The sequence below is a fragment of the Furipterus horrens genome, unplaced genomic scaffold (assembly GCF_987537825.1).
Source record: "Furipterus horrens unplaced genomic scaffold, mFurHor1.1.pri manual_scaffold_11, whole genome shotgun sequence".
NCBI lineage: Eukaryota > Metazoa > Chordata > Mammalia > Chiroptera > Furipteridae > Furipterus > Furipterus horrens.
The window spans coordinates 15,479,021-15,505,275 of record NW_028327181.1 but is presented as its reverse complement, the minus strand read 5'-3'; the positions used below and the strand labels follow the sequence as shown (position 1 = coordinate 15,505,275).

The 26,255-nt window shown below is 38.2% G+C and overlaps 1 protein-coding gene across 6 annotated transcripts in view; it reads right to left on the bottom strand.

Moving 5' to 3' along the window:
- MTMR3 (myotubularin related protein 3) overlaps window positions 1–26,255 on the bottom strand; it is a 118,248-nt gene that overhangs the window by 22,742 nt on the left and 69,251 nt on the right. For all 6 annotated transcript variants that reach the window (XM_090292046.1, XM_090292050.1, XM_090292051.1 and 3 more), the window contains exons 4-9: window positions 25,080–25,169; window positions 24,088–24,204; window positions 15,536–15,618; window positions 13,331–13,497; window positions 4,895–4,991; window positions 414–527 (exon numbers count right to left, since the gene is read on the bottom strand). In XM_090292046.1, coding sequence (XP_090148172.1) covers window positions 414–527; window positions 4,895–4,991; window positions 13,331–13,497; window positions 15,536–15,618; window positions 24,088–24,204; window positions 25,080–25,169 — 668 coding nt within the window. The remainder of the gene's footprint in view (window positions 1–413; window positions 528–4,894; window positions 4,992–13,330; window positions 13,498–15,535; window positions 15,619–24,087; window positions 24,205–25,079; window positions 25,170–26,255) is intronic.

The window sequence follows — 26,255 nt, the reverse complement described above, 5'->3', positions numbered from 1 at the left end:
AGAGCTCTTCCAAGTGTCAAAGTTTTTCAGCCACAATCACAAGTGACTCAACTCTATACTCCCAAATTTCTAGGACTCATCTTTCTCGATCCAAAGGCCAACATCTGAAGCTAAATACAATAAGCATATTACCCTCCCATAGACTGTCACAAGAATCTTAAAATACCAAGACTTGGCACTCTTCTGATAAATTTTTTTTTAACAGTGTCACTGTTATCATCAGCTAGTGCTCTGGCTGCAATAATTACTGGTGTGTGACTGGACCAGCGCATTTAGCAATAAGGAAGCACAGAATTGCCTGGAAGTTTCCTGAACCCTCCCCTTCCTTCCCAGGTTAGCAACATCAGAGGTAGCAGACCACATGCAGTGGGCAGTAGCACCAGACCAAGCTGAACCAGGCCAGGCTTACTTACCTGTAGACGACAACAGGGATGCGCTTCCAGGACCTGAAGCTTGCTACGCTTTCTAGTTCTTTGTCAGTGATCCAGGCAGGCACTATAAGCTCCTGTGGATAGCTACCACATAGCCTAACAGGGAAGGTAAGAAAAAGGGAGAAACACTTGGTAATGTCAGCATAAGGATGTTGATCAAGTCACTGCAGCGCCAGTTAAAGGCAATGAGAAGTATTACTTGAGTCTTGGGCTGCTCAGCAGAATGGGCTACCTTATGTGTTTACTTATACATACGAGTATATCAAGTGATACTGTCTTGGACTGTTCCACTTGATGCTGCCTTTTGGGAATCTAGAGTCCTAACTACACAGGGGAACAATTTTTAACATAATTCCTGTTGAATTCAATTTTTCAGCTGTTTTAGACTTAAATAGGCATGCTGATTTCAAAACTGCAGTTAGTTTTCTTCTATCACATCAAGTTTTTTCTGTACAGCTTATCTTAATGCGACCACTCTAGGCTGGATCGAGCCTGGATCGAAGGAAGCACTAGTGCTCTCCTATTGGCTGAGAGCAAACCTCCCTCGAGTGCGGAGGGGTGGGGGATGACCTTGGAGACCAGCGACAGGTTCATACCTGTCTGGGCTATTCAGTTACACATGAGACAGTGTGGTGAGAGGTTGTGTGCTGCTCTATATAGTGAATCGTATTCCGAAGTGTAGTCCAAGTTCTTGTCTGTATACAAGGAGTTAGCAGAATTAATTTTTTTTATTTACATACATACTTATTTCCTTTCCTTCAGATCACGTCTGCCTCTGCCATTTCTCATCGTAAGTGCCTAAACAACCCTGATTCGTTTTGTTTTATCTGTGGCAGTTTCACCATTCCCAGTCAAAGGACAAACATTAGCACATTTGTCAGGCAAGCCCATTTTGCGTTATTTTAAAGTAAAACTTGTGATCAAGATAAGTCTTGGGCCCCTCACAAGGTGAGCAAGCAGCGTGTCTAGAGTTTACGGATGTGGATGAAGTGAACACGTGATAATTGTCATTTGGTATACCTATGGTTTGGAGAAAGCCCAGAGATCATTCAAGTGACTGTTACTTTTGTATAATGAAAACAACAGGATATAAAAAGAAAAATAAATGTAAAATAGAGTACCCTATTCTACCATCAGCTATATGCCCAGTGCCTCATTCAGTGAAATTCCAGTGCCAGTTTTCATTGAACTACTCTCTTTTGAAAAACAAGAGTATGGTGAAGATCTAAGTGACAGCAACGTTGAAGATTTTGAAACTGAAGATGACTCAGTTCATAAGGGATTTGATCAGCATGAGTTGAATGATTTGGCACGAGATTTGGGACTATGCAAAAAGGTTTCAGAACTCCTAGCATCAAGACTGCATGAGAAAAACTTGCTTGAAAAAGGAGAGAAGGTATCCTACTTTCAATCAATAAAAAGTGCATTTCTGCAGTACTTTTGAAGTGATGGTGGCTTTGTGTATTGCTATAACATACATGGTTTAATGGAAGAATTGGGAATTCCAATCTACAATGCAACTGAATGGCGACTGTTCATCAATAGCTCAAAGCAGAGCTTGAAGTGTGTGCTCTTCCACAATGGCAATTTATTTGGTGCAGTCCCAATTGGCCATTCAGTTTGTTTTCATGAAGAATATAAAGATACAGAGTCACTGATCTGTGGCAATATCACAAGCACAACTGGATCATCTGTGTTGACCTTAAAATGGTCTGCTTCCTTCAAAATGGTCTCCTTCCTTCTTGGTCAGCAACGCAGATATACCAAGTATCCCTGTTTTCTGTGTATGTGGGACAGCAGAGCTCATGAGAAGCACTGGGTGGAGTCGAATTGGCCTCCAAGATCTGACCTCAAACCTGGTGATCCAAACATTCTACAGGAGCCACTTGTTGACAGAAGAACATTATAATCCCACCTCTGCACATAAAACTGGGTCTCATGAAGCAATTTGTGAAAGCTTTGCCAACTGAAGGAGACTGTTCCAAGTATCTCATTTTGGCATTTCCTAGCCTGTCATTTGAAAAGATAAAATACCTTAATATGTACGTTTGGTAGCAGAACTTGACTACTTGTACACAATTTGACTTATAGTAACAATATACAGTCTTTATATGAAAATAACTAAATAAACAGTATATTCAGGCAAATTTTCCTTTGTATGGACATTTTGTATAGTTTTTGGGACAAAGGGAGGGTATCCTGTACCTTAAAAAGTTGACATGATATGAGAAAAACGGGTCATTTTTAGATTCAGATGCCAAGTTAGTCAAAAACAAGTGTCAGAGCTAACTCAACAAAAACTGTGTTCCCCAGTGCTATTAGTGAAAAACAGGGAGTTGAGAGGCAATTACTCCACTGTAACTCTCTGTTCTAACAGATGCACACGGGTCATTTCTACCTATACAAGTGCCCAGTCCAACTACAGAACTTGAGTGTCTGTGTTACCTCTACCAGACCCTCAGTCTTTCAGGCTTTTGTCAAAGGGAAACAAGGACAAGAGGCCTCAATTTCAAGTTTCCAGAGACCTCATAGGATTATTAACGTATTCTTTGATGTGAACCAAACAAGTGTCCTAATTATAGGTAACAGATGCAGCCAGGGGTATACAGAAACTACCACAGGTCAGTCTATTTGCATATATATCGTAGTCCCATTCCGCCAAGTCAGTAATGTTAATAAGCTACTAATCATAATTTCTATAAAATATATTTCATAACAAACTACACTCAGGGGACAAAAGCACTGTGTTCATTCGTGAAGATACTAGTAGTTGCACACCAGTCAAGCTGGTGCCCTAGGAAGCAGGGTTTCTGATAGGATTCTTACTTACAGGACAATCTGCTGTCTCTCCACGAGTAACCCAATATTCCTTTCAACAGTGAATGCAATTAAGACCTTTAATCCAAATCCTAAAATACTACTACTACTACCACTACACCTAAACCTATACTACCACCACCCTACCTGCCCTAAACTATCCTATGCATTACAGGAACAGGCAGAAAAAACACAAAGTGGCTTAGGAATAGGGGGGTTTCGATCATTCTGCACTAAATCTCTCTCTCCTATTCTGTTTCCAGAAGATTAAGTATCAGGAATTTAATAACAAGAGTAGCTCTAGAAAATTCCTAACACCTACCCACAAACTCCTAAAAATAATGTAGGATGCAGTGATCATAGTTAATATTCTTACCATAAGTCCTGTACATTTTATCTTGTTTTAAATTTAGAAATACATTTTTATAGTAGAAAAAGCTTTTCAATTTCCTGAAGACTAGTTTTGAGGTGAAGTAGTGGGCTCATAGACAAGAAGTTAAATTTTTTAAAACCTATATAAAATAAGGATTTTTGAAAACCAATGGTTTTTTAACTCACATTTTTTTTCAACAAGTTTGACTTAATTCAGTTCTTTTTATTTCACCATTTTCTGTTCATTATATTCCTTGTCCCATACATAACACCACCTAGTAATCAGCTCTTCAGCAAGTACTAGCTGTTCACTTATAGATAAGCAGTTTCCAGTATAGGAAAGGTGAGTTACACATGAGCAGCCTATAGCAGCCACATGCTCTCTGCAGCCCCTCCTCCAGTCTCCACCTCCTTTCTCTGTTTTGACTTATCACTGAGAACAGGCTACAGTGTGACTGGTCTGTAGCTCCCAATTCTTCACAACACCCCAGGTTCTTAACTTCTTGGCCATGGTCCATGTTAAGAACTGTGTACAGTAATTAGCTGTAGTTTTTCCCAGAAAAATGAAATGCTCTGATGGCTAGCCACAAAACCTCCAGGAAAACTTCTATCATAATTTGTGGCAGCTCAAAGGACAACAGTATGATTAATGCCTCCAACTGCTGCAAGAAAACTTGAGAGGAGTATATTAATTTAAATCTTCTGGACAATCTTCTTTTGTTTTAGAGAAAGTCACAAAAGTCACAGAGGTTAACTACCCTCCCTCACCAAAGTATTTATACCTGTTAAGGAAACAGGTAATGAGAATTATTTAATAATGGTTACATTAATATTTAATGGTTAAATATTACCATAGCTGTGAAGTTAGTTTTAGATCAATATATATATTAAAGAACAAAATAGTGTTTATGTCTATTTCATGGGATATGAAGTAAAACAGTCATAATACTAGCTCCTAAGTGTTTTATCACTGCTATGAAATCATATAGGTAGGCTCAGTGTTATCTAGACATGCATGTGCCAGGAAGAAGAGAGATCTGGAAGGGGTTGAAAGGAAGGTTCCAGAATCCTATTAATGATCACTTTCCACTTCAGTGACAGCAATGGGAACAAAAGGCTGAAGAAGTACTCTAAAGATTATGCACTTAGACTTAATAAATCAAACTCCATTTGAATGAGAAGGTCTAAGTTCAAATGTTCTGCCACATGAGAAACAGGGTTTCTGCAAAGGCACTGGCTGTAAAACACAGTCCACAGGGGCCCATACAACTCACTTATACTTCTCATTGATGTTGGAAATCCTCCAGGCATTGATCATATCAAAACCCATCCGCTCCACTTCATTTTTAAACCTTGATGTCACGTGTTCCCCTGGAAGCCAAACAGCAGAAAAGAAAAAATAAATACCATTTTGCAAAATACCTGGAATAAAAGCATGGCTGCCTGCTCACTTATTTTTTAAGGGGTGGGGTGGGGGGATATTGTATAAATAAAACAACATATATTTTAGTTTTTAAAAAAATCCCTGTCAGGGTAAGACTAAATGAAGGAATAAGGAAATTAATTTTGATCAATAAGTATGCTAACTCATCTAATCACTACTATCAACTCTGAGTGGAATTATCACTGAGCTCACTTTACAGAGGACAAAACTGAAACTGAGAGAGGTTACTGTGGCAGGTCTGTCTGGTCCCCAAACCCATATTCTTGCCACTACTCTGGCTGCTTATCTACTTCCACACTCAGACCGAAGGTATACATAAGAAATAACATCAACAGTTCACGTAGTATTGGGTTAGCCAAAAAGTTTGTTTTTTTCCATACCATGGCTCTAGTAGCGCTTAGTTGTCTTTAACTTCATTCAAAAACATTGTTAAGATTGTATTGTGACAGCTGTCATATCAGCGTGCATTTAAAAAAAAAAAACATTGAAATTGGTGAATTTTTGTGTAGCCATTTTAATACTGAAGGTGGAAGAATATACTCAACATTTTTGGCAATAATTTTATTATTTCAAGGAAGGTAAAAATGCAACTGAAACACAGAAAAAGATTTGTGCAGTGACTGATCGAACATGTCAAAAGTGGTTTGCAAAATTTCTTGCTGGATGATGTTCTACAGTTGGGTAGACCAGTTGAAGTTGATAGTGATCAAATCGAGACATTAATTGAGATCAAGCAACATTATACCATTGAGGGAAATAGTCAAAATATCCAAACCAATGAAGTTCGTGGTGAAAATGAAAAAAAAAAATGTGTCTTTATTTTACAGTAAAAACTAAGTAGACTTTTGGCCAACCCAGTAATATAGATATACAACTCCCCACCAGAAACCCTTTAGTCAAGATTTCAGAACTTGATAATTTTCTGGATGTTGAGGTGGTACATGTATTAGGTTAACACTCTCAACAGGGTCTACTTAACCAAACATTAGTATTTCTACAATGAAATGCATGGATAATTCACACTAAATGTGATAAATAAAGTAACAAATAGTGTCATGTTAGCTCAGATCAGTTCAAGCCATGAAGTGAAATAAGAAAAATCTTTCAATTTCAGTCTTATAGATTACAGAATTGCAGATAAGAGAATTGAGAACTCTATAACTGCCAGTACCTAAGAATCTCAGGAAACACCATACTGCCATGTAAAGTGCTGAGCATCTGTAAGACTGACCACCCAAACATGTGTAACCTGTCTACATCTGCCCTAATGAATTTGGCTTTCTCTTCCTTAAGATAGTGAGGAACAAGGCATTAAATGTGAAATAACTTCCTTCCTTTAAAACTCAGGCAGTAATTTTATAAAAAGCAGACAAAAAAAATTCTTCAGCAGTACTTCTAATATACAGTGTTATATGTTGTAAAATAAAGCTTGGTGGGGGCTAGGAGAAACTATAATAATAAAAGCACAAAACGGACTACTTTGATGATCAAAGTACAGTTTTTCTCTCCCTGGGAGAGGAGCTTCAAAATAGGAAACAGCAATTATTTGAATGAAGGACAATTCTATAAAACTACTTCCCATTTAAACTGCTATTCTTGAGCTTTAACTAAACTAGGTATTATCTGTTTTATGCTATAACAAGATGAGGTTCAGAGGTGCAAGAATAAGTAATCAGCTGAATGTATTCCATTTTGGAAAAGTTTTAGAAGCAATGCAGGTTTCCAAATAGAAAAATAGCGATCTGAATTGGGGTGCCATCTGTCTACAACTTTCAAGAAACAGTGACCATCAAGAATATTGGACAGCCCTGGCTGGTGTGGCTCAGTGGACTGAGTGCCAACCTGTGAACCAAAAGGTGGCGAGTTCGATAACCGGTCAGGGCACATGCCTGGGTTGCAGGCCAGATCTCCAGCTGGGGGTGTGAGAGCAGCAACCAATCAATGTATCTCTTGCACACTGAAGTTTCTCTCCCTCCCTTCCCCTCTCTCTAAAAATAAATAAATAAAATCTTAAAAAAAAAAGAATATTGGACAGGGAGTCCTAATTTAAAAGCTGTAACACCACAGCAACTTCCAGGTTCATTAATTAATGAGAAAAGTTTTCCCATCCTGTGACACATCTCCAATTCTTTGCAAAAGGTTAAAGTACTTTAATTAACGGTCTTTTTACATTAGTACCTCTTAGAGTTAAACACATCGATACCCTGAAAGAATCCTATAATTTTAAAACAAGCACTGGCAAAATAATCATCACCACCACCCCTAACCACCACCACCACTGGCAACTCACTACATAGAGAAGGACTTAGAACTACCAACTAGAGCATGAAATTCTGAGCTACACGAAGAAATATATACTGAGTAGGAAGCACAGAAAATGTTATTTCAAGTTCCTTGAGAACAAGGAGTGAGTTTTAATTATATTTGTAATCTCTAAAGCAGTGACTTCATAAACTTTGAAACTGACCATCACAACCCACAATAAGACTTATATTTTACATCACAATTCAATACATGTTTATTTTTTAAAGTTTCACAAAATAATACCCACTCTTACTATGTGTGATGTCATGTTAGTATTTTCTATACAAAATGTTACACTTCATATTTATTTTCTTTTTAAAAATTTTTATTTGTTGTTCATTTATGTATTCATTGGTTGATTCTTATATGTGCCCTGGCTGGGGATCAAACCTGCAACCTCAGAGTATGGGGATGATGCTCTAACCAACTGAACTAGCCAGGCTCATATTTCATTTCTTAAAACTCATTTTATGACCCACTAGTGGATCATACCCTGTGTTTGAAAACCACTACTTTCTGAAAAAATTCTAGCTACAGATCTTGCATCAATTCACTGGCTTTTTGCCAAGTTGTTAAGACACTCACTTATGTTTATTCAGCCCCAAAAGTGAATACAAAGCACATATATTGCTATATTTCCCTTAAGGATATCCCTCTCAGAACTCGGTCTTCATTGATTCAACATTAGATATGCTTAATATCCTAACTTAATTTTTTTGCCTGTATTACTCAATATTTTAATGAACCACTTCATACAAGCATATACCTAATGCATATGCAAGGTATATAGATAGCAAATATCCATAGACCTACCACCCACTTTTAGAAATAGTCCTACTATGAAGCCCCAGAGTACCTGTACCTGATTGGTTTGCACCCATGTCCCTACTCTAACCCTTCCAGAGCCAGCACTATTTAGTCCCCTTGAAATTTTTTAATTCCTTAAGAGATGCTATCATTATAACTCCTTATTAGGCACATTCTTGAGGCTTCCTCATTGAAAATGCTCTAGACTAGCTAGCCACAGTTTAATTCTTGCTTGTCCTAATTTGTATTCCTCTCAAATGGCTAAAATATAAAAGGCTCTGGATACATACTTAACTATGTTTCATTAATTGGGGAAGAGAGAGGGTTCTGGCCACTAGGGTCCAAGTATGACTGAAAAATTTAGGGAGCCCATGAATGACAAACTTTTCTAGATGGTACTATTTGAGAGACAGAGATGGGTGGATATGTATAATACATAAAGTTAAAGCCAAGTTTCCTGGCAACCTTAAGAAGATAGAATTTCAATCTCATATAAAGTTATTTCTTAAATACAGATGCCAGAATCCCATCTCAGACGTTCTTGATCTGGTTTAGAAATGGAGCCCAGGTATGCATATGTTTGCATATATGTGTGTGGTGTATGCATGTGTGTATATATATAATCTGTATTTCTATGCACATATATACACACACAATGACTCTGATGTATGATCCTGGTTAAGAATCAATAATGTAAAAGAAGCTTTAGATTTCTTGTATCCCTTTATAATCTAAAATTATTTCAGTATTCCCTAGATCTTCAGCATTTTTAGCTAGGCACCATGGAGAACGCTTAGATAAAGAAGGTTTTGTTTCTGCGCTCAGGAAACTTACAGTGAATTGGGAGAGCACTGCTCTATAAATGAGGTAAAAGCTGAGGTCCACCTGTATGTTTCAGGATAGTGTGTTAAGTAAGAGAGAGCTCAGCCAACTGTAGCTTAAAAATGTACTAGCAAATCTGGAAGTAGGCAATCTAAGATTGTTGTCTCTGCTCTACAATGTTGGCAAGACCCAGGCTTTCTAGCCTCAACACCATCCTTAGTGAGTTAGCTTTGGTCCTCATGTTCAATGCCTCATTTCTCACTATGTCTGCTCCATTTCCATGGTCTCACATCTCCAGATGGCAAGTCCACAATTATCTCTTTAGCCACAACTGTGTCACAGCCAAACCTAGCTTCAAAGATCTGGGGAGCTAGACATTCTTCCTGGGCACAGGTTGACCCCAAACAAAATCAAGGTTCAGTCTCAATGTGTCTTCTTTATATCCTTAGTTATAGGATTTCCCTTCAGCTAGATTTCATTCAGGCATTTCTGAATGATGGTTGTTCTACAGTTTAGTTGTAATTTTGATGTGATTGTGGGAGGGTTCAAGTATTGCATTTACTACACCACTATCTTGACCAGAAGCCATCCCAATTTATTTTAAATATTAAGGTCACAGTTTTTTGTTTGGCTTTACATTTCCACTTCAGCCCTTCCTGTCTGCCTTCTCCACCCTCATCTTCAAATGAGGATTTTCCCCTTTTTAACATTTAGTATTTCTTGTTCTTATGGGAATGAAAACTTTTTTTAAAAAGCAGTAAGTCCTTCTATCACAACCAGTGTCAAGCAATAGTCTAAAAATCCACCACCACCTCCATCCCACTGGAAAAAAAATTCTAGATCCCTAGCTGATTCTCAATATTCAAGCCCACAATTACACACAGCTTAAAGGCCTGGGATAGAAGGCCTAGGCCCTTACCTATGTCATGAAGAACAGTACTGAAGTCAGAGAAGGTGAGAACTAGCTCTCCTAATTTTCAAATATGAAGGATCATTCTCTTCTATGAATAAAAGTTCCAGTAGAGTCATCTAATGTATAGTTAGTGGAAGGTATATTCAAACTCAGAAGACAGACTCTGCTGGCAAGGGCTTTTACTTTATACTAAACAGGCAGTTGTACAACTAAGACCCAGTAATATGCTGTTTCTTGTTAGACAAGATGTGTTTAATTGGCATTTCACAGAAGAGACGTCAGAGAAGTGGGCCTGATGCTACTATACAGAACTACTCAATTCATCTGTCAAGCATCACTGCATCACTCATTTTCTTTTTTCTTCTTTATTGAGATGTCAATGTATTTTTTAAATTTTTATTTCTTTGTTGGTTCAAGTTTTTGTTTAAAGTAAAGCTTATACACAACGAAATGCACTATTCTTATGTGTACATTTGATTTAAGACTCCTAACTTCAAAGGTATTGCCCTAGTTTCAGGTTGCCAGCATTTAGTCAAGAAGGCTGGCTTTCTCCTAACCTGTGCTGTCACAACCACAGACTGAAAATTCTTTACCTTTTTAGATGATTCCTTATTCCCTGGATAATTTTAGTCGCATCTTTTGAATTTGAGCCAGCTCTTAGGATATTCCTAAGATACGCCAAGTCAGAACTTCACTTTAGTCTTTAATTATGGATGGCTTCGTCCTGAGCTAGGATGACTTTGGTCCCCAGATCCTTCCCTTCCTGATGATATTTGGTATTTTTCGGCCACCAGCCTTTACAACTGTCCACAGGGTCCTCTGTTTTTTCATGAATTTATGAAGGATAGAGGCATTTGGTGGGTAAAGTACTCACTTAGGAACTGGGAAAACTAAAATCAAATTCATACTCTGCCATTTAATTTAAAAAAAAATGGGTAAAACATTTGTCCTCTCTGTATTTTAGTTTTCCTTTGTTCTTCAAACTGGGACATTCTTGTTCTTTCTTCTGCCCAAGCTGATCTGGGTATCCTGAAGATCAAATATGCTATGCTAGAGTTTTCAATTCAGTAAATGTTTGTGTACCTCCTATGTGCCATGTTTGTGAAAACATTCTGGAAATTATGAATATACAAGGTGATGCCATGCCATTGTAACTAATTAGTTGGAACTTAGGTAAAGTTTTTATTTTGTTTCTTCCCAGTATATACAGTCCACATGGAAGTTAAGCTACCACCAGTCACATGGAATCTTATTGTACTTCACTGACTTGGTTTGCATGAGTGTGTATATATGGCTTTTTCCTTTTATATATTTTTACTGTGAAATATAGAGGAAAAATTTGCTGTTGAAAAATACCATGGTGGCATTTTAAAAGCCAGGCAACTTGGTTTTTCTGTCTCTTCTCACTAGTGTTGCATGTTGGTGGCAGCAACATCATTACTCACCAAAATGTGTATACCAGACAAACACATTTTTATAAGTTGGCTTTAGGATGAGGCAGCACTTGAAATATTTCTAAGTGATGCCATTGTATAATCTGCCCCAACACATGAGATCACAAGCATGGACGCTGAGTAGTAGAAGTTAGATTAGTCTTTCAACAGTTAGTAAAGACGTCTATGGATTCTTCTTTGCCTATCCTATTAAGAATAAAATGGGTCAGAGGAAGGAATTGGGAAAATTACATTATTATCTTGTATTCATATAAATCTAAATTTCTGACTGTTGAACCTGTCATAGTTAAGCCAGCCACCCTGTGACCACAGTTCTGGGTCTTCTAAGTTTTAATCTAGTTTGGAAGAAGTATCAGCATTGCTATTAGGAGTTCATCTATGAAACTTGAAAAAGCCATTGCAAACCTCTTGACTCTGCTCTTAGTTCCATTTCAAATGCTAAGAAAGAAATGGGCTAAAAGCTTAACACTTGTCTCGCATATGCTCAGCTTCCTTCTCATTGTAATGACCTTCTTGGTGATTGTTCTGTACTTCAACATTAATCTGATGGCTTGACAGATGAATTGAGTAGTTCTGTATAGTAGCATCAGGCCCACTTCTCTGACGTCTCTTCTGTGAAATGCCAATTAAACACATCTTGTCTAACCAGAAACAGCATATTACTGGGTCTTAGACAGTTGTACAACTGCCTGCAGATGACTTTGAGTTCCACTGGCCTGACCGAGCCTGTGGGAAGCTTGGATTCCTGAGGCTCAACAAGGGCAGGCAGGGGCCTCTGTTTTTCATCTCTGTATCCACAGCACCTCATATAGTCAGCTTTCAATAGCTGAGAACTGGGTTTAAGTTCTAGCTCTGTCACTACCTACCAGTGGGATTTGGCAACAGCATCACTTCTAAGTCTCCTTTTCTTTGGCTCCCAAAACAGATACCAACCTATCCTGCCTATTTGATGAGATCATAAGGGCCAAACAAAAATACATATCAAAGGATCTTTAAAAATCAGATAATGTTTGTTATGTTTTATTTAAATAAGTATATAAACCAAAAAGTTCAACCAGTGAATGAGCAGGAACAAGCTAACGCAAGCACAGCTAGATGAGCCTCAAACATTTCAAATTACCCCAGGCAGAACTCTTAAGACTGAAGATTCAGGATTCATAACTGAGGTTTAAAGAAAAACGTCCTAAGAGTAAACTTTATTGGAAGAAAGCTCAGAACACTTTACTGCTTAGGAATTCAAGACTGCTCCCAAACTGGACACACTAAAGATTCAATTTATAGCAACATAAAGTTCACAGACAACTACATGCAGAGAAATGACATGAACTTAGTAAAAGTCATTTCTGAGGGAGAAAGATAGTAAATGGGACAAAGATTCAATGAAGAATCAGGAAGTCTAGGTTCCAGTACAGGCTCAGCTTCTGTTTGTCCTCAAGGAAGTCACCTGGCCTCTCTGGACCTCTGTTTCATCATCTTGGCATGAAAGGGGTGACAACAGGTCCTCTATGACTTGAAAATTTGAAGACAGTGAAAGACCATTCTGTACTCCACTATTATGTGGCTTAACCTAAAACTTCTATACTTTTGTTCATGCTCCTTGCTCTATCATTCTTTTCCCCATTCTCTAATCAATGAACTCTCACTCGAACTTCAAAGCAACTTCTACATGAAGTCTTCCCAGACCTGTATACAACACTCATAATTGCTCCTTTCCACCAGGCTTTCAAAACCACCATCAAATCTTAATATAGTTGGTTTGTAGGTTCAGTACATTGTGATGTCAAATCTTGTGTTCTATTCTTCCTCTGAAAGGCAGGAAACATGTTTTACTAAGGTTAGGAGGATGATGTTCACATGCTAGGTGCTGTATAAAATATACGTTTGATTGAATATATGGATGCTCAGGAGTCCCGTTTCATGTTAAGTTCGATTAAGCCACTATTTGCATATTTTAGAAAAGGCCTACCTGGTCTGCACAGGTCTCCATGTTGCTCTTTTTCACTCGCGTAGACCTCCATACACCACGCATGGTATGCAAATGAGAAGAGATCTTCTATTTTAGCAGGTGGTCGGATTGCATTGTTCAGTCTCTTAAGCCACTCTTGACACTGCTCAAAAGTTGAAAACTGACACCTTTGTAAAGCCAAACAAGTATGGATATAATCAGAAGACAGACAGCAATGAAACCTAAGGGAGGCCACATTTCAAGAGTGCCTACTCATGGTAAAATGATAACTGCAGTCAAGGAAGCATGAGCGGTGGTCATTCACATGTTTATAATTTATAATAAAAACAGGCCAACACATTTTAGCCAATGGTACAAAATATCAAAAAGAAGAAACCTGGACATGTGGAAAACTTATTTTGTTAGCCAGTATCTATCAAAAGCAAGCCAAATCTCAAAGGTTAAAAAGCAACTTTAAATATTTACCTTAAATCTAGGAATGTCACTTAAAACTCTCCCTTGTCCCAATCAATATGGCTCATCAATATGCCCACATACAATGTTTACTGGCACTCCAGAATAGGCCAAAGAGATAAACTAAAAACTTGAAGAATTTAAAACTTACAGAGCTATTAAATTTAAAAAGGCATTTCAGGCATCATTTTGCAACCATTAAAGATTAAGATCAAATAAAAACATTAATGGATTGTAAATCTATGGAGAAATTTGATGAGAACAAAGAATCTGCATTGTTTCATGATGCCTCCCAAAGACTATTTATTAATTGCAAAGGAGAAAATTTAGAAATTATATAGAAAGCAGATGACACCTTGATAGAGTGATCAAAGTTAACATCACCAGTAAGGGACAGATGGACACTGTTTGCCTCCAGACGTAATACAATACTCTGAAAAGAACACAACCTCATACATATAGTATAACAGCTGAGAATGTACAACCTAAATTTAATCATGAGGAAACACAGAGAGACACAATAAGAAACAGTCTATTAAAATTAAAGATAGCGCTAGCTGGTGTGGCTCAGTGGATTGAGTGTCGGTCTGAAAACGAAAAGGTCACTGGTTCGATTCCTGGGCAGGGCACATGCCTGGGTTGCGGGCCAGGTCCCCAACTGGGGGTTTGTGAGAGGTAGCCTATTGATGTATCTCTCTTTCTCCTTCCCTTCCCCTCTCTCTAAAAATAAATAAATCTTTAAAAATAAAAGATAATATTCTTCAAAATGTCATAAAAACAAAGGTGGTGAAAAATGTTCCACATTAAAGGAGGCTGTAGAATTATGCCAACTAAATGTAGTACCTGACCTTGTCTGGATCCTGTTGTGATCCAGATGGGGGTGAAGCAGAATGCTACAAAGGGCATTATTACATCAAATGACAAATTTGGAACAAGAGTACTAGATTGGATAAAAGTAGTATAAGTGTAAAAGAGTGAAGTTGATAATAATACTGTGATTATGTAAGAAAATATCCCTATTCTTAGGAAAGTACACTGAAGTAGTTCAAGGTGATATGCCATGATTATATTAACTTACTTTCAAATAATGCAGTAAAAGAATCTCTCCCCTTCTCCCTATTTTTTTCCTTCTTTCTTCTCCCTCCCTCTCTCTCTCTCTCTCTCTCTCTCTCTCTCACACACACACACACACACACACACACACACACACACACACAACTCATACACACGGTCCCTGCAAGCAACAGAGCAAATGGGGTAAAATGTTAACAATACAGGTATTCTTTGTACTATTGTTTTGCAATTTTTTGTAAATAAATATTTCCAAATAATAAATTTCAAAATACCTTTCAAATAACAAAGTAACTTAAAATATTTCAGACACTGAGTACTCAGAAGAATATTCCTAACAAGAATGATCCTCAAAAAGCTGTTTTTCTGTTACCAAACCATGGATCCATTCTTTTTTTTTAAAGATTGTATTTATTTATTTTCAGAAGAGGAAAAGGGAGGGATAGAGAGAGGGAGAGAAACCTTGATGAATGAGATGCATCAATCAGTTGCCCCTTGCACATTCCCAACTGGGGACTTGGCCTGCAACCCAGGCATGTGTCCTGACCAGGAACTGAACTGACGACCTTTAGTTTAGGTTCACAGGCCGGCACTCAATCCACTGAGCCATACCAGCCAGGGCTGGATCCATTCTTTAAAAATAATTTACAAACTGAACAGCAGCATAAACATACCACATACCTGATAACTTTGCAGTCTTTGCAAGTCAAATGAAGCTGAAATATATCTCGGCATTCAACACTTTCTATAAGCTGTAATGGAACCTGCAATTAAAAGAGATAAAGTCCCCTTAGTCAAAAAGGCATTGACCCTGCAGTTCGTCAGTGTGTCCAATAAGAGTGATTAGAAAGTTCCACAGGGGAAAGGAGCAAACAGAACTGCAAACTTATCTGGGTTAATGGTACTCAGGTGATTTACTCCCGAGTAAATTAGGGTTTCCCTTTCTGTATCTCTAAATCAAAGACTGGAGTCAGGAAGAGAAGGTACCACCTCTGCAAGAACAGGGAAATATGCCATCTCTCAGGCACCAAACTCACAAGCTTATCACTCGAAGTACTGTACTGCCTGAGATGCTATAACCAGCTGTGATAGGTAATGACACAAAAGCTGCACGGAACCAGAATGGAGACCCTGTCTTGTTTACAGAGAAGAACTGCAGATCAAATGCTAGTGGGACTATAGTTGTCATTCATTCAACCCAAATGACAAAAGTGAGCCTGTGGCTTTGTTTCAGCAAAGGAGCATCCTGAAAAAGACTGGAAGTCTAAACTGCCGTGTAAGTTGCACAGAAAAGACAACAAGACAGTAGCTGCTGGCCAGGCTCTCTGCTCAGTAGAACAGGACACAGGTACCAAGGAGGAAAGAGCAGGCCACACAGTGGGCAACAGCCCTAAAACTAGCTAGGTCTAATTTGTTTTAAAAGACCAGTTGAGGGGCCCTGTTTGCCAAGTGGAACTTGAGAAATGAGCAAACTAGAATGATTTTCTCCCTGTCAATCAGGTCAGCGGACTCTACTCAATGAACACAGGAGGATAAATACAACAGTAAAGGGGATCAAAGAAGGGAGAAGACTGATAGGAAGGAAAAGCATCTAAATAGGGTGAAAAATCTTCAAGTTGACATGAAACTCCTCCCCTTCTCCCTCCACATATCTGGACTCAACCCCTGACTTCAAAAAGCAATTTTCAACACTTCTAAAGAAAGCCTGGTTTTTAAAGAAAAAATTAGTGGATACCCTTACTCCCTGGGAAAGGTTAGACCTACTATCACTTGTGTCATGCTAGCCAAAATACAGCTATGGGAGTTGCAATTAGCATTCCAACAATTCTTGTTTAGCATGAGAAAGACGGAGGCAGTTTTCTCCAACACAGACAGAAACAAGGGAGTGCTGCCTGCAGAGGGTGGCCCTCATCATGTTAGCTAAGCTGTTTCAGAAACCCTGTCCCACCATGCAGTTGCCAAAGTTAGCAGAGAACCCTTGGAACTAGTATGTGGCGATCAAAAATAAGCCCAGTGCTGGACAAAGAAATAGAAACTGGGGCAGGGATTTTTTAAAAAGAGAAGAAAGCAAAATAGTAACATTCAAATATTAGCTGGAAGTTTCTACCTGAGGACCAGAGCCTTCTTGTCTAATTCTAAGTCTATAATCTACAAAATTCCCTTACACTTGTAACAGGACTGAGAGTAAGAGAAAGACTATGACATCGTGCCTGTGTTCTGAGAAAAAAAAAGGAGCACTGGCCCTCTGTTTTTAAGTCCTTAGCCCCAATGTGCTGGGAGAAACTGCAGCTGATACAGCTAAAAATTCTTTCAACACCTGTACATCTAAAAAGGAAAACAACAATGACAGTATTTCAGTAAAGGAGGAAGAGGAGATTAAGAAGGGAATGCTGATTCATTCTCACTCTGAACAGTCCTTTGGGTGCTCTGTAACAGACTCTCATATTGTTTTTCTTTTTTAATGTACCGCCCTCTCCCTTCATCATCCCCCTCAGCCCTGGGCAAAAAATTGTAAGACTGACAATTAAGGGGCCTGAGTTCTAATCTCAATTTTCTATAATTTTACCAACTAAAATTCTGCATGCTTCCAGACTTCTTGGACGAGCTTCCCCCCTTCCTATATGCCACCAGCCTCTGCTTTCTGAATTTCATATAGTCACGACTTAGGAATTCCCAAGTAGATGGAATGGGAAGAGCCTGGGGTGCAGCGAGAGTGAGCTTCACAAATCCTCATGGAGAGGCTGCTATTTCAGCAGTCACCTGCATCCCAGGTCCCCTCTGATCACTTGAAAACCAACTAATGCTATTAGCAGCTGCTGGAGAAAGTGGACACCAGCCTGTGCTACTTAGCTACAGAGAATAGGTAAGTTTTATATCCCTCCTATTGGACCAGAGACTAAGGACCTATGCCCAGACTTCCAAAATAAGAATAATGAAACATCTCAGAGCATGCAAAAAATCTGCTACCTAAAATGCACTTGATATACAAATTTTCACGTATTTTAACATCACAAATTTAGGGGAAAAGAATAAAAATGTTAGTTGCTAATATGCAGATACTAGAAACCACCAGAGTACATCACATGTACTCAAGGCATAGATACAAAAAAACAGCAGATTTTAATATTCATGCAGACTGTTACATGCACTGAAGTTTAATACGCAGCAAGAACAGGAACATGTAAAAGAAAAATACCTGATTTTATATCAAATGAACATCTTCCTTTTTTCTTCTTCCTCCCTCTATGTCCCCATCTTCACTGTTCCCTCCACAGAGTACCTTCTCTTCTAAAAAGGCACTATTGGCCTTCTTTCCCTCTTCATTTCTCCAACCAAAACATACTAAGCTTCTCTACATTTTTAAGTCCCATTCCATTGCTTTAGATTTCTCACCTGTCCTCACAGAGGAAGAGGACCTCTTACCATTTCTATAACTAAATATATCCAATATCCAATCTCATAAGCAAACAATTACGGATTCGAGAGCCAGACCACTTTACAGCCCAGGAAGGTAAGCTAGTGACAAACTCAGGACCATAATTCATGCCTGTTCTCCAGCCCAGGCTCCTTCCATTATGTAAGTAATGGTGCACCTTCTCTTAAGATTGCCCTTCCCTTCTTTATGAGCGCTATGTTGGCTCTTCTATCACACTAAGGCCTCTCCACCAGGGATCTTTAAGGGGAAAATGGAATTTAAACCAAGATTCCTTAGAGGCGATTTGGATTATCCATGGAAGAGTGGTAAGAAATCTAGTCACATTCAAATCCTCTCTAGTCCACTAATTCAAATGTTTTGTAGCAACTAATTTTCTTTTTGTTATTTTCTCCTCTACCTTCTAGCTGCCAGGAAATTCTAACGCCCTTTACAGTGCTCTTCCTCTTATAAATTCCACCAAACTCTTGCTCAAAGTAATGCATCAGACACACACAGTGCTGTTAATCAATTTCCCAGAAGACCTGAAGATACATCATGAACGCCAAAATTCGTAAGAGCATCAATCCAAAAAAGCAGAACAGCAGTGAAAAAATTTAGTAGACATGCACAGGTATTAAAGAGCCATAGAACTGCCTCACTCTGTGGGGTGTGTGTGTGTGCACGCATGCACATGTGTATTGCTCTTAAGCACTAACACTTCAAAGTGGGAAAATTTCTACCTTTTAAACACAAATGTCCTTTTTAAAGCCTGAATGGGAAGTACTAATCTTTATACACATTTGAAGTAAAAATGATAGTAACTAAGTGAAAATAAATCAAGTAATGATTCTAAGCCTAAAATCTGTAATAAACTATGGAATATCTGGGCACTAAATCTTATCATTTAAAAGCCAGTCCTAAAAGGAAGACTGTCGCAAATTAAAGACACAAATTTTTATTGCTCTCCTTTGGTATTCATAATCTACTTTTCCAACACTGGTTTCAAATGCTTCTACTGGTATATGAATACTAAGGCCAAAGTGCATTAAGTGTTAATGATAACCTCTTACTGATGTTTGGGAAATAAAGATTTTTGCTGTACTACAGTTAAGACAATGGAAAATGTGAAAAATGCTAAGAAAGGTGTTTCCAGCTGCTACACTCCCACCTTGTTCCTCAGACGCACTAAACAGGATAGCCCTAGAAACAGAAGTTTTAATGTCCTTCGAAATACTCATGTTGATTTTACAAATGATTTCTAGTTGATATTTACTTACATTTTTTGAAGATCACAAGTCTACCTGCTTATATATAAGCTGTGGGGCTTTATCCTCACCCCACAAATTGTTCTCATTATAGGGTACCTCTCCAACTTTGTCTAGTAAGAGGGAAGAGACTCATGCAGAAAGGACGCATTTTGCTGACTTGCAAGGTGAGCAACTGGCATTCAAAACCAATTTGTTCCAAGCACATGTGCAAACCCATCTAGGTGTCTCATGCTACTTACTGTGATTTCAGAAGCAGTAGACTGGGATGAAGTCTATTGAATTACACAACAAAAACTGTTTTAAACTTTCATGAATTCCACTTGAACACTTACTTGTTTAAAAATTAGCTGAGCATTAGAGAAATATACCTGTACATATATAAAAGTACAGTTTGGGCAAAGCACAGAATGGGAGTAACTCATACCTTAAATGCCACCAATAAACTCTACTAAAGAGGTTCGTGACCCTAGAAATTGAAAACTTGATATCCAGTGAAAGTGTGGATTAAAGTAATGATATTATGGTATCTAAGTCTATAGACTTTCACTCAATATGCTGTGAAATTAAAAGAGAATGTATGTGATAAATAGTAAACAATTATTTTGTGCAGTGTATACAAATATTGAATTATGTTGTGTACCTCTAATATATATATATGAAATCTTGTATACCAATTTTACCACAATAAAATTTTTTTATGAGAATATATATCACATAGCTATTTAAAACTTCACAAGCTATTTTCTAAAGCACTAAATTTATTGATTTAAAAGCACACAAAATGATGCAAACTGAAGCATGCCACAATATACACTACCACATTTGGGCTTTGACAGTTGAAATGTGTTTGAGTTAGATTTAATAACCTTTAAAGGGAGTCTCTTGAGCTCACATATTTTACTGAAATACTTATTGGCTGAGGGAGGAAAAGAGAGGGAAAGGCTACACCAACTCTCTGGTCTCCATCCAACACCTAGCAGGAAGGCCCACTTCCTGGAGTAACCACAGGTTTTAGGAACCTGAGCACTAACTGTGATGCAATTAATTTATTTGTATGGAGAACTCCCAGTCTCTCTCCATCTGAAATGTTTAAAGTCACTGCAATGCCAAAATACTTTTGCACAATTATCTTTCTATACAAAGTCATTATCTTGGGCTTTTTAAGTGACATGGAGGCTCTATGCCTTAGAGGGTTACGATGCTATCTGAGAAAAAACTTTTAGGTGAGGAAATGGGTCAAAAGTATGTACAGTGATCAGTTTTCTTAAGTATATACCTCAATCACAAAGGGGGACCAACAATTCCAGCAAACAACTTACTTACACAGCTATTCTTAGAGACGATAACATGGGCCTATAATACAGATGTTGTTTTAAAATGAGTTTTAAACCTAGAAAGGGTTTATAAATGATCTAATAACCATTTCAAGCCCACTGTAACTTCAATTCACATAATAAAGGATTGGGCAAAAGTAGGTTTACAGTTGTTAGTACATGAAACTGTTTATTCTCATATTATTATTTACTATTGTATTATTTAGTTATATTATTTGCAAAGCTACTTTTGCCCACTCCTGTACTTACTAAATATCATGGTGCCAGGAGATATGCTGGATTCTGAAGACACAAAAATGAGTAACAAAAATATTACAACATATTTGGTAAATGCTGTAAAGGTATGTTCAAGGTACAGAAGAAGCCAGGAGTGTAATAAACTGCCAGGGACTGACAAAGGTCCCACAGAAGAAGTGATAGCCTGATTTGGGTTTTAAGAGATGAAGAGAAGTTCCCTGGGCAGGAGAGAAGAGAGAGGGCTCAGAGGGTGAGATATGGCTGAACAGTTCAAGGAGGGTAGTTTTATTAACACCAAGGGGAGAAGAGAGAAAAGAGGGAAATAGAAAAGCTGGCAGTGACCAAGAGCCACTTACCCTGACATCATGCTAAGTAACTTCATCATTAAAGCGTTCAATTGTAAAGAAACACCGAAAGGCTTTAAGGTTGATGAATGACATGATGAAATCCATGCTCTCTCTCCAACAGCCCCTATTCCAGAATAAATCTAAAAATACTCTCTAAAATACTTTGCCATAAACCAGTAAGCTGAGAAATAAGAGGACTGTATGGAAAAATTGCAGTGATATGAAACTATATCATCCTTACATGCAATTTAAGTAGAATTTCATTGATTCCAGCCATTTAAACATAACTTAAACACAAAATTAAATTCAGAAATTCTACTTATTACAGCAGCTCCCCCTTATCTGTGGGGGATATATACCAAGACCCCCCAATGGATGCCTGAAACCAGAAAGAGAACTGAACCTACTATGTTTTTTCCTATACACGCAGTTGCCCCTACCACCACCACCACCACCACCACACTCTTTGGCAGTTTTGCTTTCTGTGATACCAGTTACCCACAGGTCAACCGTGATCTAAAAATATTAAATGGAAAACTCCAGAAATAAACAATTCATAAGTTTTAAATTGCATGCCATTTTAAGTATCATCATGTAATCAAATCTCACACCTTCTGCTCCATCCCGCACAGGACAAGACTTATCCCTTTGTCCAGCATATCCATGCTGTATATGCTGCCTGCCCATTAATCACTTAGTAACCATCTTGGTTATCAGATCGACTGTCGCAGTATCACAGTGCTTGTGTTCACATAACACTATTTCACTTAATAATGGCCCCAAAGCCATTCACATAACTTTTACTACCATGTAGTGTTATCACTATTGTATTTTACTATTAGCTATTGTTAATCTCTTACTGTGCTTAACTTCTAAATTAAACTTTTATTATAGGTATGTATGTATAGGAAAAACATAGTATCTCAATATATACAGGGGTAGGCAAAAGCAGGTTTACAGTTGTGAGTATGCAAGAGTTTATCCTTGTATTATTCTTCTTGCATTATATGGTCTTCCACACAAGCAACTATAAACCTACTTTTGCCCACCCCTCTTTAAGGTCTGGCGCTATCCACACTTTCAGGCATCCACTGGGGCCTTGACATATATTCCCCATAGATAAGGGGGAACTATTGTACATACCTTTCCACTTAAGGGAGCACTTTACAGCTTCTCTTTGGCATATCCCAATGGCCAGCATCACTACTCTTGCACTTTGGGGCTATTAGGGATGGTGCAAGATTTTGTCACACTGCTCAGAATGGTGTGCAACTAAAAACTTATGAATTGTTTATTTCTGGAATTTTTCATTTAGTATTTTCAGACCACAGGTGACAACAGCTAACTGAAACTACAGAAAGTAAAACTGTGAACAGCAAGAACTACTATATGGCTGTCATTACTTTCACAGTAGCTGGTAAGGGATTTCTGGTTGCTGGGATTTTACAGGGAGTTTCTATCCTGTCCCCTCCTACGACGACCACCCAATTCCAAATGGACTCTTCTTAACACAGTGCTATATGGTATGAAAGCACAGCATGCCTCTTTCCTGGATGAATCTGATGTTGTATTATTAGATGACGAACAGAAAACTTATATAACAGCTATGATCATAGCCCAAATCTAGCAGCCAGAAGGAATTCAGGCCACAATGGCTCCTGGATATAAATGCTTATCTACAAAAAAAAAAAAAAAAAACTACATAAATAATAAAAGCTGACTCTAAAGAAAATGGCAGCCATTTGAGTCTTCAGACCAAAAAAAGAAAAAAGAAAAAAGTGATGAAGGAGCTAGGTAACTTTTGGACCACTGAATAAAATAAACTCAAGTGATAGATTTCAAAGAATCCCAAATGAACCTCAAAACACACAATCTGAATGAAATTACAGTCCTGAGTTTTTGTAAGATGTCATAATACACTTCCTCTTCGCTAAAACCAAAGTACAGAAAGGCACAATGCTAGCAAGTAAAGAAGGAAAAAGGCATTCATTTGATGCATGTACATGAACTTTTATGCCTCTGTATTAAAGGGCACATTAACTAAAACTATCAACAATGGCAGTGCATTGGAAGAACCAGTTCATTAAGAGTACCCTCATAACTAAGAAGGGTAAATGCACTCTTAGAAATTGAGAGGCATCCTTTTCTCAGTAATACACAGTCCATTAAACAAATAAACATTGTACTTAACATCTATACTTATACCACTAAGGAGCCATTAGACTAACTTTATTCTATGATAGTCTGCACTGAACTCAAAGTATTCAATACATCTCATCATTTCCCATTAAGGTCCAGCAAACTGTCTCAACTGAGGCAGAAGTAACTATTAAAGATTGAAAAGTAAGTCTATATAGCCTTTGCACCCTTATAGAGCTTAACGACACAGCATTACCTAGCACAAATCAATTCAGTGTTACTAAACAATGGACACCTCAGCTGACAACCACGCGCATCACTTTAAATCAAGCATTACAACTGGTTGCTAACCTAGTGCCTCCAGGGTTCTAAACTGAGAGAAAAGCACAGCACAGTTTTCACACCCAACCCTGTGTAACACTCCTCTCTTTGAGAACATTAACAAGTTTTTTTGACTTCCCTTCTCTATCTACTTTAGTTGGTAATCACTTACATTAACAAGAGACTCCTTAAACTTGATGTGAAGTCTGTAATTTGAAAGGGCAATGATGGCATCTTCAGCTCGGCCCACATACTCTGTGCTTTCTCCATGAAGTTCAAGGAAAGGAACCTTTGAAATGGAAGCAGAAATCCTTCAAAGTTCTGAAGCAGTAAACCAAAGTCTTCAGACATACATCAGGTGAAAGGATGATAAATTCTCCGTCACTCAAACTTAAAACACAATATGTAAGTGGGTAAGGGACCTACAAGAGACTGTATTTATATCCATGTCATTCAAATATACATAGTTATTCAAATTCTATACTGAAGGAATGAAACAGAGATGATCATCTCAAACAGTGAATTTTCAGGGAATAAGTGTTTCTAAAAGGAGATGTTTTCCAGCTTGCATTTCTACTATGTGCATGGTTTAAAAGGGAAAAACGATATGTAATACATTATTTCAAACCATTAGTTCTGCTGATGTTCTAGTGATGTTTTTATTTTCAGAGAAGGAAAACTCTGACTCCAAAAAACCTCCGCTGCCTTGCGGAGGTTTTTCCCCTCTTCAGGGGAAAGGCTAAGGGAGTAAACCCCGACAGAAAATCCGGAGCCGGAGTCCCTAAGGCGGTTTGACGCTGTAGTCAACACCGGCAACTCCTGCGGCGCACCTGAAGCCAAGCTGTATCGACTCCGTCTTTCCCTTGGACCCTTCAGCTGCGAAGAGAGGGGGGGTCTGCTGCATGGGCAACAGCAGACCCTCCATATTACCCTGCCCAGGCTCTGTAGCTTCAGCGTCATCGCAAGATGTCGATTCAACACGGGAGGAGACAGATACCGTGTCACTCCCGAGTCGGACTGCACAGCCATTCTCGGCGGTGCAGATAGACTCTTAAGAAGCTACACCATCGTCTCTCGAGACGGACGGCTGCCGACGACGAGTTCTGCTACATTATTACTATGATGCTAAATATTTCTTTTACAATCAAAGTGACCTGTAATTACCTGAAGATTCTCATCCTCCCGGATCAGCTGCTTCCTGGGAAAGATCTGATTGGCCTGGATGCACTCAAGGCTGTGCCGAGTCTCTTCGTCCTGAAAAAAATACAAAACTCTTCAATAATTTCAAACCGTATCTGGTTTTTCAGCTATGTTTTAATCGTGACCAAAATTAATAGGCAGAAAACTTAAGAAACAAATATTCATCCCCAATACATTCATCCAATATATATTAGGTACCTCTAGCTAGAGAACACACTGATGCAAAGAAAAAACAGAGGTTGAAAACATTTATATTAAACACTAATAAGTTGCTAGGACATTACTTGTCAGAGAAACCAAAATACAGTGGTTTTATTCTTTAACTTATAACCTTCTAATTTTTGAAAGCTACATTCAGAACTATTTGGGAATAAAATGATGTGGTATCTGCAATGTGCTTCAAAATAAGTAGAGGGAAAGATAGGGAGGAAGTGAGTGGGGCATAAATGAAACAAGATTGTCTATGAGGGATGACTAATGAAACGGGGTAAAGGGAGGTTCATTATACCACTGTGTTTACTTTGATTATATGTGTAATTTCCATAATACAAAGCTTAAGAACTGAATTTCTCAAACTGAGTATATGTATGAACCACTATCCCTAGTTTAGTATGTCATATATTCCATAATAATTTATTTCTATTAAAGCAATTTTTTTTTAAAAAGGCAGCAATAAACTCTAATCTGCATGGCATTTGAATTGAGCTTATTAATATGTATTAAACAAGCAGTCTTTTGCCCTGGATGGTATGGCTCAGTGAATTGCGTGCCAGCCTGCAAACCGAAAAGTCGCCTGTTCAGTTCCCAGTCAGGGCACATGTCTAGGCTGTGGGCCAGGATCCCCAGCTGGTAGCATGCGAGAGGCATAGATCAATGTATCTCTCATACATCGAGGTTTCTCTCCCTCTTTCCCCCTCCCTTTCCATCTCCCTGAAGATAAATAAATCAAATCTTAAAAAAAAAAAGTCTTTTACATTACAAATTTTTGATATAAGACGACAGGAGAGAAAGGCAATATAATAGAAAAGTCCAAGTATAAATTATGATGCAATCTGTTTACACAGCAAACTTTGTAAGATCAAGAGTCATATGGTTCTCAACTGACAGAATTAAGAATTAAAACCACTAGTTAGTGGATAG